Source organism: Meleagris gallopavo, chromosome 2 (assembly GCF_905368555.1).
Source record: "Meleagris gallopavo chromosome 2, MGAL_WU_HG_1.1, whole genome shotgun sequence".
NCBI classification, from domain to species: Eukaryota; Metazoa; Chordata; class Aves; order Galliformes; family Phasianidae; genus Meleagris; species Meleagris gallopavo.
Window position 1 is genome coordinate 84,192,720 of NC_139405.1, and position 13,508 is coordinate 84,206,227.

At 36.0% G+C, this 13,508-nt stretch overlaps 1 protein-coding gene and 1 long non-coding RNA gene across 2 annotated transcripts in view; one reads left to right on the plus strand and one right to left on the minus strand.

The window, feature by feature from the left end:
- LOC146545071 (uncharacterized) overlaps positions 1 to 10,460 on the minus strand; it is a 57,609-nt gene extending 47,149 nt beyond the window's left edge. Inside the window, exon 1 of the long non-coding RNA XR_014881558.1 lies at positions 10,279 to 10,460. This is a non-coding gene — a long non-coding RNA (uncharacterized LOC146545071). The remainder of the gene's footprint in view (positions 1 to 10,278) is intronic.
- EYS (EGF-like photoreceptor maintenance factor) overlaps positions 1 to 13,508 on the plus strand; it is a 765,389-nt gene that overhangs the window by 207,013 nt on the left and 544,868 nt on the right. The window contains exon 14 of the mRNA XM_085217834.1: positions 3,722 to 3,826. Coding sequence (XP_085073960.1) covers positions 3,722 to 3,826 — 105 coding nt within the window. The remainder of the gene's footprint in view (positions 1 to 3,721; positions 3,827 to 13,508) is intronic.

Here is a 13,508-nt window from a genome sequence, read left to right on the forward strand (position 1 = left end):
GTAGCAGAGATTTTCTTGTTGTCTTGTTAAGGAAAGGAAGTGAGAGTGGAAATGCAGTGTTTTTCAAAATCACTATTGAACTAATAGAGCAAAAGTTTTACACCTGCAGAAAATGAACATCAGAGAAGTATGAAGTGGCTCATTGATCTTGTTATGATTTTTTCAGCAGAAAGGCAAAAACTTAATGGACAACTACAGGCTAAGAGTGTCAATAGCTGTACTGCCCTCTATACATCTGTATTTGCAACTGTGTAAATATGTTGTTTTTATGAAGAATCTTTTTCTCCCTGTTAGCATTGATATTTTTATTACCTGCAGTGTGTCCTGTGCTTCTCTTGACTACTGCATGCCTGGTCTTGCCTCTAGTGAGACTACAGAAATGTGTTTAGATAGGGTGACAGAGCAGAGATACAGATCTGAACAGAAACACAGGGCTCTTAAGTGACAGCTCTGCTGTCATATACCAAGCAACTTAAGACCTTTCCTATTTGGTTCTAAATTTCCCAGACTTTTTGATGTAGATGACTCTTGGTCTTACTTACATGACCACCGATTTAAAATGCTTGTCCTGCTTTACACTATTATGAAGCATACTGAATTTCAAGACAACTCAATTCACCATATAAAAACCCTTTGATCTTCTTCAGTGTTGTAGTGTCCTGTTACATAATCTTAATATTAGAAGAAAACACTAAATATCATCTGTTCCAGCTTCATCTCACAGAAATCAAATACTACTACACTGTCATTCCTGACATGTTTGTCGCACATCTCTCTTAAAGATGTCCAAAGCCATTCTTTATCTTCCTCAGGTAACATATTAAGTATGTTATTATTCTAAGCATTGTGAGTTCTTTAACATTTAATCTGACATTCTCTCACAGCAATTTAAATGCATTTCTTCTTATTCTGTTGGCTATGGAAATGGAGAATTAAAGACATTTGCAAAGGCCTTTTCTTATTCAATGACTGTCATCACATTTCTATTCAAACTTTCCTTATTTAGGCTTTAGTGAGGCTTTACAGCCTCATTCATTTTTTGCTTTTCTTTTTTCCTTAGAGGTCCTGCTTTGTAGTTCTTTGTCATTTTTTGAATGCTCCTCTCGACTTCATTTCCTCAACAGAGCAGAGGTCACTGCACCAAGCCAGGTGGAGTTCAAAAAGTGTTTAGACAACACGCTCAGAGACAGGGTGTAATTTTCATGTCATTCTGTATGAAGGCATGAGTTGGACTTGGTGATCCTTGTGTGTCCTTTCCTACTCAGGCTGCTCTGTAATTCTAATTCTATTATTTAATTCAGCTCACTGAGCAGTGCAAATGAAGCTTTATTCCGGGCAGACAAGAATGGAAGGATTAATTTCAGTGTCTAACTTGCTATGTTCCTTTTCTGTATCTCATCTGATTTGGAGCAAAATTTTATTTTTTTTCTCCTACTTAACTTATGATCTGACATATTATGATATCTTTCATTTGTTCTTATTGAATAAAAGAAACTTTATCTCCAATCAAAATCTATGAAGACTTCTAATCCTGTCCTCCAACTTGATTTTTGTAGATTATTCTACTGTCCACATTCAGACTGTTTTAGAAATTCTTGAATGGAACTTGTTCCATGGTAGACCTCTTCCAGAATCTCTGCAATTTTTTATCCATTTTGGAAGTATGCTGATAACTAATGTACAAATGTGACTTTCTAGCAAATTTTACTTATTTAGTAATACAGTCTTGTCATTCCTATCTAGTCTAGTTATCAATGTGTTATGTGAGATAGGAGAAACATTGCTGAGATTTGGACTAAAATGTACACTTTTTAATTTTACTCAACCAGGACAATAGTTCTGGTGTAGAATAGAATTGATTTGCTTACATGGAGCTCATTTAGGATAAATCATGTTTTATTTCTAGTATCTTACAATAAAGCAGGTTGTTGTTTTTTTCCCCATGTTTTCTACAGGAACTGAAATTACTCAAAAGGATCTTTAATTTCCTTCTTTTCTCCTTTTTTAAAGGCTGGCATCATGGAGTTTTTAGGTACTTTAAATATCTTTCCCAAGTTCACAAAGAAAACTGAGTTTTTACCAGCCAGCTCTCAAAGTACCCAAGGATGAAGTCCATCAGGCCTACCTGCAACACCTAACTCATCTGAATGTTCTCTAACCTGGCTTCTCCATTCAGCACCGAGGTTTTGCCCTTTAATCATAGGTATCAGTTATGATAATGATCTGCTTGAAGATGACCTTTTTAGCAATGATTGAAACAAAAGAAGCATTAAACAATTTAGCATGATTGCAATCATTATCAGTAGCCATCCTTCTCCACTGAACTGCAAACCATACCTTTCCTTAATCTTTAATGCTGAAATACATACAGTATAGTATCTTGCTACCCTGCACATCCCATGATAATTAAGTAGTATTCAGTGTCTTCACTGTTTTGATTCTATGCTTACATGCTCATGCTGTATTTCTTAGGTTATCCCTATCTTAGGTTAACATCTCTGAGGTTAACCTGACTTATTTTCTGTTAGTTGTGAATTTTCATCTTTTGAAACCAATAAGGTGCTGACCTGGTCTCCTAAATCCAGAGTCCTTCTCTCACAGAAACTTAAAGGTAAACTTAAAAAAAGGAGCAGCTTCCTTAATTTTTTTTTTAGTTCAGCCTCTCAGCAGGTTTCACATCACCAACTTTCTGCAATCCTTATGATTTTTCTGAATTCCTTTGCTCTCATGCTGTTCACCCCTTCTTCCCTCCTCTTGTATGGATATAGATCACTTTCATCCAAGTTCTTCATTTTATTTTCTTAATATTCAGATACCAATCTTCCCTTTTTCTTGGATGCAAATCTCAGACAATCTGTGTTGCAGTTGCCTTTTCTGTTATTGAAGAGGTTGCTAATAATGCATTCAAAAATCTATGAATTTTTTATTGATAATCCTTCCACAGAGTTAGATTCCTGGGAGACATTACCTATCTCTTGTATCTGATTTGAGTGGTATAAGTATCCTTCCATCACTTTGTGAGTAGAATACCACTGCTTACATCAGTGCTAGCAACATCTTTCCTTCTTTGTCACATGAGCTGTTCTGTTATCTACAGTTCACTCTTGTTTTTGGATCAGAAAGATCCCAGTGTAATTACTTTATAGCATGCCAGAGCTTGCACTAAATTTATTCAGTACCCAACAGATAGATGTGGATGTGTGATAGACTGTGGATTTCCTTTGGTATATTGATGAGTTAATTGTTTCACATATTACATTGTATTCTAAATATTCTCTTTTATGTCTTCTCAATGCTCTCCCACATTTTTTTTTTTTTCTTTTGTTTCAGATTTTTAGTTCTAAGGAATGGGTTTATTTAACTAAGTAAGGAATCAAATTAGATTTTTTTTCTTATTATTGTTACTGAGGCTATTAAAAAGTTTTTTAAATGTGGCAGATAATTCCAGTAATTACAGTGTTGAGATGTAATGCTAGAACACACAAAGAATACATTTGCAAATGTAGCTCACACTTATTCCTTTACAATATTTAATTTGTTAACTATCAGCTATGATGTATGAACAGCTCTAGTTTTAAAGCTGTCAAGCAGAAATAAAATAGTGTTTCAAACCTGGAAAAGTTAAATTATGCAGTTGTCACTTGTACTGTGAAGTAGCTTTTCTGCTTTTCCAAACCCAGCATGATTTATAGTTTTAATGTTTCATTTTCTTTTCTGTCAGACAAAAACTGCTCCACAGATATTGATGAATGTGCCTTCAAGCCCTGCCAAAATGGAGGCCATTGCCACAATTTGATTGGTGAATTTTACTGTAGCTGTTTGCCAGGTAAGAATTCGGGTGTTATTTTGGTGAGAAATGTTCTGTGGTATTTCTGAAAGAAATATAGTTGTTTTTTTTTATTTCTTTTTCTTTTTTTTTTTCAGAAGATCAGAGATCTAAACTTTTAAAAGTCTTTTATTTTGCTTGAAAAGAGAGAAGGACTCAGCAGGCACTCTTAAAGAGTACTTGACTATTATGCGGCTATTGCCACCAGAATTTGCCTACAAAACATGGCTTGGATCCCAGAAGCCATGCCTTGCAAAATGAATGAAGAGTCTCAGAATATCAGTGTTATTCACTGAAGAATCTTTAAAGAATTCTACATTTCTGAACCTTTTCTAAAATTAATTTTCCACTTACCCTTCTGGTTTCCTTCTTTTCTACTTGGAGAAATGATTTTTGAAATTTCATATTGAAGGAACAAATGAAAATTTACATAGCAGTTATTTGTAATCAGATTGCCTGCACTGAAGAGAGAAGCTATTAATAACTGAAATGAAGCTATTAACAATAACAGATCCATCTTTTTCTGTTTTAGAAGGCTTGGATAATTATTATCAGATACACAGTATCCTATAAATATATGAACTTACATAACTTCATCATGGTTTTTTGTTTTTTTTTTTCCCTATGTTTTTTTTTTCTGTAAAGCTAGACTGATGATATAGACCAACTTCTATACATAGGACTGTAATACTAATATAACCAACTCATTTAAATGTGATAATTGGTTATTTATATTTCTTTCTGCTTTCTTACTTGAGGATCAACTAATTATCGTGTGATTGGAAAGAAGTAATTAAAATAATATAGTGCCTTTTCAGTTGCAGTTCTTTCACAGTGTTAGGGCTCTTGGATTAAACTTTGTTCCATCGTGTCAAGTCAGCAGTGTAGTAATTAGAGGATCAAGCTTTTTTTTTTTTTTTTTTTTTTTTTTTGAATAGAAATATTTCCTTATAATGGATAGAAAAAAAGAAGTAGTTAAAATTATACATCCATATAAAAATTATACTGTTTTTATATAAGAGATTTAAGAATCAAATACAAGTCATTTCATCTAATGTCTAAATTGCTTGAAATGTATTGAAGTTTGAAATGTAGGAATAGCCAGCACTGTTACTAAATCACAGCATACATACATAAAAATAACATCAATATATGCATAAAAAATAAGTGGTATATAGAGGTAAGTGAATGTATGCATTTTACAGACACACACATACAACCTCTTTTAAAACCTTAGAATCTCCATGCAGAATTTCAGGATGTAGAGTATCTGCTATGCCATTTTTGTTTTAATTTATTAAAATAGTTAATTTTTTAAGATTGATTGTTTGTATTCAGTTACTTTTACTTTTCAAATTGCAAAGTCTGTGACTATATTTCACTTCTCTTTCTGTAGCAGAGAAACCTAATGTCACACCTCATTTTGTCAAAGAGTATTTTGCTTTCTGCAATCAGTAACACAACAAGAACTATGAAAGCATCTGCCTGCTCTACAGGACTGAAATATTGAGATCATATGCATGAAAAGAATATTGAAATGATGTAAAAAGTACTAATATATACTAATAATTCTTAGACTACATACATTTTCCAAATAATGTTTTGATCACTTGTTAGATACAGTTTATATGAAAAGTTATTATAGCTACAAAATTCAGGATGAAAATAAATGATTTAGATGGTTAAAAAGGCAGTTATGCATATGCGTACTAGATTTGAAAAAAGAAAGAGAGGCAGTTTATAAATAAAAGAAGATAAATAATATATAACAACCATGTATTGTGAGGTTTATTACTACAGAAACAGAACAGCTAACAGAGGCATAAGTATTGTTATAGTAGTTTTTCCACATCTCCAGAGAGTATTTTCTGGCAGACAGTTACTAAATGGAGAAATAAGTTCTAGAAAGTTCTGCATGTGGTAGCTGTTTCCCTTTTAAGGAGTGAGAACAGTCTCCACCTTACTGCTAACTGGGGACTGTCGAGCACCTGCTCAACTGGTGATTGATGAGCAGTTATAACTTGCTAGGAAGAAGCATAGCTGCCAAAGCATAGGAAATGAAAGTTTTGTAAATGTATAGGGAGAGTTCTGAAACTGTGCTCAGGATTTGAGGCCTTTGTAGTGATTCCAAACTTGGGACACAAGGCAGCCAGTGTCAGCTGAAGCAGGCCATGTCAGTCTTCATACAATGTTACCAAAGTGTCATGCGGATTCTTCTCCTTCTCTAGAGATATTCAAAACCTGCCTGGACACTTTCCTATGCAACATACTGTAGGAAACCTGCTTTAGCAGGGGGTTTGGGCTAGCTGATCTCCAGAAGTCCCTTTCACCCCGTCTACAGTTCTGTGTTTCTGACCTGCTCAGCCTGAAGAAAATTTTGAGGGAATATCTATGGGGCATCCCCATTTTATCTATGAGCTGGATTACCACAACCTCATGCGATAGTACAAGGACTTCCAAGAGCTCAGTATCAAAGCAAGACAAGAGGTAATGGATATGAGTTGGAACACAGGAAATCTCTGATCAGATACAGTAAAAAACAAACAAAAAAACAAAAACCTAGATACTTGGACTTGCTGATGGTGAGGATTTAACTTGATGGGCTTAAGAAGTCCCCTAGAGAATAAAATATTTTATCAGTGCATTACTGAATAAGGGATCTTTCCTCCATTTTAATAATACTTTATAAATATAGTACTTATAGTTGAACTTTGAATTTAATTACCTGTTCCTACATGTGTAGTATTTAAGACTGCAAGCGTTTGAGCAATAAAAAAAAAAAAAAAAGTTTTCTTTAATATTCATTAGAATGTCATCTTCTATCAATTAACTTTGTAGATGGAAGAAATGGAAGTGTTTCTACGCAATACTTCTAAATAGCCAGAATTTACATGAATACTTTAAAACTTCAAATGTCACTTTTTCCCCATGTGTTAATTTAATATTCTGTTAGGAAATCGTTTCACAGCTATACCGAATTTTGGAAAAAAAAAAAAAGAAAAAATGACAAAATAGAAATATAGTATACTAGTGTAGCAAAATTGATTAAAATATTAATCTGTCATGCAGAAATCTTACCTTGAAATAGGAAAGTAGAGAAGTACTGTTTGAGGAAAAAGTGAGGGGGTGCTGTTTATTACTTGGAGAGAAGTTAACTGGTATTTAAGGAAACATCAATCTAGAAGATGTTAGTGTGTGCAGAAGATACTCGGAAAGGTGAGAAAGATGATCACTGGAACAGAGAAGCTGCCTTATGGTAAAGCAAGTTTGTAGAAGAACAGTATGAGAGAGATGAACGTTTGAAAAAAAAATCGTGAAAGCAGTGGCAAAACTGAAAGCAGATCTCTTGATCTGAAAAGCATGCTCATAAAAAGCAAGAAAGCATTTGGAGAACCTGGTAGGATTTTTAATTAAAACAAGTGAAGAGCTTTCAAAAGGTGGCATTTGTTTCTAAATTTGTTACCTTAAATGTGATTTAATTAGACAATTTTAATTTTAAGGTTTCGTAATGGATTAGCCAAACACAAAAATAAAGAGGCTTTAAGTGCATACTAATGTATGCTCTGATATCTTTAATACACCTGAATGCTGAAGATTTCAAATGGACCACTATCCTGGAAATGGTTAGGCTAATATGCTCTCCATAAATAGCCTTCATACAAATGCTCTCAGAAAGTTTTGGACTAGATGCAAAATTACACTGATGGCACAGGGTGTTTTTTATGCTCCTACAAGTTACTTTCTTGTCAGGTTTTGTAAAAGATAAAAACACCTAGTACACATCTTCTCTCCTGTCCCCATTGATGCCTCAATAATGTATCATGTTTAATGGCTTTAAACTGAAAGAGGGTAGATTTAGACTAGATATTAGGAAGAAATTCATTACTGTGAGGGAGGTAAGACACTGGAACAGGTTGCCCAGAGAGGTGTATATGCCCACTCCGTGGAAGCATTCAAGGCCAGGCTGGATGGGGCTTTGAACAACCTGGTCTAGTGAAAGGTGTCCCTGCTAGCAGGGGGTTGGAACTAGATGATCTTAAAGGGTCCTTTCCAACCCAAATCATTCTATGATCTTCTCTTCTAAAGATAACTGAATGCTTACTATTTTTTTTTTCCCGGTGGTATTAGTACATGATTAGCATGATTATTAAAAAAGACTGATTTTGAAACAGTGCTTGGGCTGTTAGATTCCACCTAAAATAAATTTTTGTTCAGTTTAGCATATTGAATCAAGGAAGTATAGTTTTGAATAAGAGAACTCATACGGAGAAGAATCATTAATTAAATTCTTTATTGGGAGACTCCCTGTTCTAAAGTTTACTGTACCATGAAATAAGACTGTACTTCCCTTCAAACCTTTCTGGCAACTGTTATTATAAAATAAAAGTTTATTCATTTTTGAAAGCTTTTTTTTTTAATTTATATTTGAAAGTTTTTACTCCTGGAAAGACTTCAGGAAAACTGTTGTATCCTATGACAGGAAAAAATGAAGTGAATCATTGAGATGACAGATGGGAAATAGAAATCATTCAGTCCTTCACACTGCTACTACACAATTATCTTTAACATAAAATTTATAGTGATGATTTTTTGCTTTAATTTCAAAGTTGCCTAATAAGGGAATCTGCAGGGGACCTGTTAGGTCATGGCTTGAACTGGTGATTGAACAACTGGAGAAGGGATGCCGCTGGTCCAGGGAGCAAAAGTAGTTTGCTCCTGTGGTCTCCACATGACCAGAAGGGGTGGAGCCACCCTGGGCTCATATACAGGCCAGCCAGCAAGAGATGACATTTCTTATACTTTGGTTGCTTTCTAATATGGAGTGCTGTATAGCCAAGAACTCCCATTCTAAGTTGGGTGAGTTTTGTATATGACTACCAGCCTACCTGCAAGTACTTTGCCTGGTATTGCCAAGAGCCTCTCAGAAGGAATTTTGCTTCTTTGTGAGAAGACTCTAATCCTTCTTATGTGGAACTGTTTCTCAGTTTAAGGTAGTCGTTCTCTTGGTGAGTAGTTTCTATTTTTATCAGTTTCTTTATCAGTTACAATTTACTTATACATTATGAAAGTATTTTTTTTTTCCATTTATATGTCTAATATCCTTATTTATACTGTGAAAGTGTTCTTTCTAAGCAGGTATATCGTGCTGGCTGTAAAAATGCTGTTTAGCAGTTTATCACTAACGGATACTGCTGTGTGTATTCATATAGAGAAAGGCAGCTGGACTCAGTATCTTAGGGAAGCAGTGGTTAATACACTGAGTTATCATGGTACTTCTCTTTGCTGAGCCTTTCTATTGAAAGGTATGTGGGTGGCTACATCTAGGAGATCTGACCCTCCCTCTGGGAAGAGGGCTGACGTGCTGATGGTCACAGCTGCCAGAGAAGTGCAGCTGGGCTTCCCTTGTGGTTCTTTTCTCTGATATTTGTGAATGTTCATATGTATTCTTACTCTCTGGAAATTCACATTCAGAGGTTGGAAGGGAACTCTGGAGATAATCTAGTTCAAGCCCTTGCTAAAGCAGGTTCCCTGCAGTAGGCTACACAGGAGAATTCCTTTGCATTTTTAAGAATCTTGATATGGTTTGCTGTTTTGTTTTGTAATAATGGTATTCCTCACTGAGAACGTGATACTGTAGGAGATCTGACCATTCCACTTTTTCATGGAAGCTTTTACCAAACTAAAGGTCACGTATTTGTTACCTTGCATATAATGTTTTAGTCACAGAAAGCCTAGGAGAAAACAAGGATTATTTAAAGGTAGCACTGACTATGATAGTGAGTCATCTTTTTATGAAGAATTTTGGGGCTTGACATTGATGGGTCACCAACACAATGCCATCCTTATACTCCCCCTTCTTCAACAGAACGGGAAGAATGAGAAAAGGGCTCGTGGGTTGAGATAAGGACAGGGGGATCAATCATCAGTTAATGTCAAATGAAAAAGATGGACTCAGAATAAAGGAGACTAGTATAATTTATTACTTATTGCTAGCAAACTAGAGTACTGAGAAGTACAAGCAAAATAAAAACACCTCACCCACTGTCCTCTATCTCTTCCCCCAGAGTGGTGCAGAGGAATAGGGAATGGGGGCTGGAGTCTATCTGTGCTGTTCCTTTGTGGTCCCTCCTGTGGGATGCAGTCCCCAGGCTGCAGCTCTCACAGAATGGCTCCATACCGTGGGGCTCCAGCACTGTCCTCACAGGCAGCAGCTCCCCCAGCCCTCCTGTCCCACTGCGGGCCAGTCTCCTCAGGCTGCAACTCTGGCCCAGGCTGCTCCTGCAGGGATATCCATGGGCTGTGGCCTTCAGGCTTTATTTGCCGCTCTACCTCAGGCTCCTCTATTACTGCATGCAGAGCTCTGCTCCATGCAGTGCCCGTGGGTCTCTCCTGGGCTGCATGGAACTTCTGCTCTATGTCCACAGCATTTCCTGCCCTCCTTGTGCACTTACCTCTGTTCCTGTAGGGTGCTTCTCTCACATATCTCACTCCTCTCCCCTAGCTGCAGTTGCACAGTATTTTTTCCCTGCTATAAATACGCTCTCCAAGCATTGCTCATGACTCCTCTCTGGCAGTGTTGCATCCCTCTTTGAGCAGCTGGAGCTGCTTCTGTTATGACATTGGGCAGTGCTGGCTTGTGCTCAGAGAGATTAACTCCCTGCACCCCCTTCACTAACAAAGCCTTGCCAGCTGTACCCAATAGAAGAATAAAACTTGTAAATATTCTGAAGTATTTGTTAAAGAAAGGCTACAAAAAACATAATTGTGCAGGTCCATTCTTTGCTTTTTCACTCTGCAGTGTAATGGTTAACCTGTCATTTCTCTTTCCCTTGTAACGCCTACCTTAACTATCATGCTGTTTAAGCATGGTATGAAAAAGTGTGTTTTATTTCAGCTTTCTAAGAAGTTATATTAAACTTGTTGAATAAATCATGTCCTCGTGAAACTCAGACATTGCTATAACTTTCTGCGTGTCTCAGCAGAAATGTCAGACAAAACTAAGTATGGTAATAAAACAGAATGCTGATCAGTGCTAGCCTCAGACTTAGAAACTGACAGATCAAAAACGATAATCAGGCTAAGTAACATTGTCTCATTTGAGGATCTAGGACAAAATCTAGAACTGCAAATGTTTAATCCATCTTTCCTTCACAGAACCACCATACCTGCTGTACAACAGGCTAGAATCCTGAAAATGTGGAAAAAAAACTTATGTTTACCTTCTACACCTTATTCCTCTTTCTCTGTTATTACTTCTTTAAGTAAAAGACTATTTTAGAATTAAGCAAAAAATAATTTCAAAAATTTGTAACCTCATCCTTGTCAAAGAAACACCCTCCAAAGAAAGACTACAAAAGCATGAGTCATTAATGGCTATTCCGCTCAAGCAAAGAATTGATTGGCTTTGTGTTCCAACTGCTTGGAGAAAATTAACTTTCTTCACAGCAGCCCCAGTGGATCTGTGTTTTAGACCTGTTACTAAAACAGCATAAATAACACAGACTTGTTTTTCCTATTGCTGAGTGCTAGCACTAAGTTAAGAACTTCTCAGCTTCTTGCACTGCCCTGCCAGTGAGCAAGTGTGGAGTGTGCAAGAAGGGGACACAGCCTGAAGAGTTGACCCCAACTGGCCAAAAGGGTATTCCATACCATATAATGTTGTGTTCAGCAATAAATCTGGGGTGGATGTACTTTGTACAAGTAGCTCTTGACTGGCTAGGTAAGGGTCTGCTGGTGCTGGGTGGTGACTGGAATGCCTTTGCATCCCTTAATTTATTTTCCACTTTTTCTTCACTCATTAACTGTCTTTATCCTTCCTCACCTATTATACCGTTTTAGTCCATCCAGTTCTCACCTCATCCCATTGTTGTTTTTTTTTTTTTTTCCTCTTACTTATGTACATTAACAGCTCCAAAAGTAATGCCATAGAAAGAAATAAGAGGAAACTAGAACAGATAAAGAAAGCACAAAAACACTACTTGATAGTGTACGCGCTCAGCTACAAGACACTTCTTCAACGCAGTGATCACCATTAGCTATGTGTTGTTGCTATTGATGAATAAGAGCCTGGAGTTTTAGGATTTCATACTTGTAAAAATCTGCACCAGTGAATGTGACCCACTGTTACTGTCACCTCTGCTGAAATAAACTGCCCAGGACTTCACTGTGCTCACATCTGCTGTTTGCTTTCCATAAACATTCAACAAGCATCTATGAACATCACTGGATACAGTTTTTTCTATGTGAAGAATTATACACTTTTGCTTCGTGTGCACTTCTATGTCAGACTGCCCCTCTGCTACTGTCTGTCACACAGCAACAAAATGTAAAGAAATATTGATGAGAAGGTTCACCCTTAGTGCTGTACCACCAACATCCACCTCTGATGCTGTGGACCAATATTAAAATAAGAGGCATTACTTTTGGAGCAGACCTTGTCTTTAGTTCAGACCTGTTCTTTTATTGGGAATTGCATTGAAATTGTTGCCTGCTGCTAACAAATGAAAAAGCTATAACTATCAAGGCAGTGGAAAGACAACCTCAGTTTGTTTTATGTTTTCAAATATAAAAGGTGTTTCAACAATTTTGTAATGCAATATTATTTTGCTTTTAAGCCATATAAAGGGTGGGCATTTAAAATAATATGGTATATATAAGACCTGTGAATCATATTTAAAGTACGTATTTCTCACTATTTTCATTATTTTCACTAGAAGAACAGGATGACAGTATATTCAGTTTTAATTTTTCAGATTTGAAATTGTTATACTCTTCAGTTGTCATACATGTTTTACAGTGTTACACAAACCTTCATATATAATTTTAATGGAAAGAGAAATCTGCGCTCAAGAGTTGTTTGAACAAAATGCTTTTAAAGAAATACAGCAAGTGATTTCTGCAGCAGTCACGTAATTGCACAGACACACTGAGTTCAAAGTGTTCATCATATTCCATAATGCAATGGTACCTGTGCCTTCTGTTAGTTTATATAGTTCCTAGAAGCAAAGTACAATTTTAATTTTTCTAATGTAACCTTTATAATTTGTTTAAGAAGTTGATGTAGATGTATGACAGCAGACAAAGCTCTGCAGTTTCTACGTAGTTGATATTTCATTGTTATTCTCACATAGATAAATTGGTGACCTCTTTTTACTAAAACTGTAACATATTTCTTTTTCTATGCTAAAAAGAGTTAAAACAAGATAATTATTAACATTCTTTGCAATAGATACAGCTTTTAACTGCAGACAATTTATTCAATAGATAAGAAAGGATATATGCCAGCACATTTTAGGCAGTGTGAAGAAGCATGAAGCCAAGTGTAGGGGAAGGAAAAATATAGAGGTTGAAAGCACTAAAGTGAAAAGCTGAGAAAGGGTAAATGAGAAGAGAAGAATACTTTGCAAAGTTCACAAAGAAGTCTTTTACTATGGTTTGGTTGTAAGGGAGGCTGTGATGAAGGAAGAGAAAATATGATGGAGATGGCAAATTTTCTACTGTTGTAGAAGAAACTGAACTTATTAGGTCTAACAGCCTTACTAAGTTGCTTTCTTTTACAATTTCAATGTTATTCTGTTTCCTGTCTTTATCTGTATAGTGCTTTATGACAGAGATAAGTGAAAACTTCTTGCAGTAGAACAAAAAAAAAATTGCTTGGCTTCCTCCATTTTTTTTCTTTCTA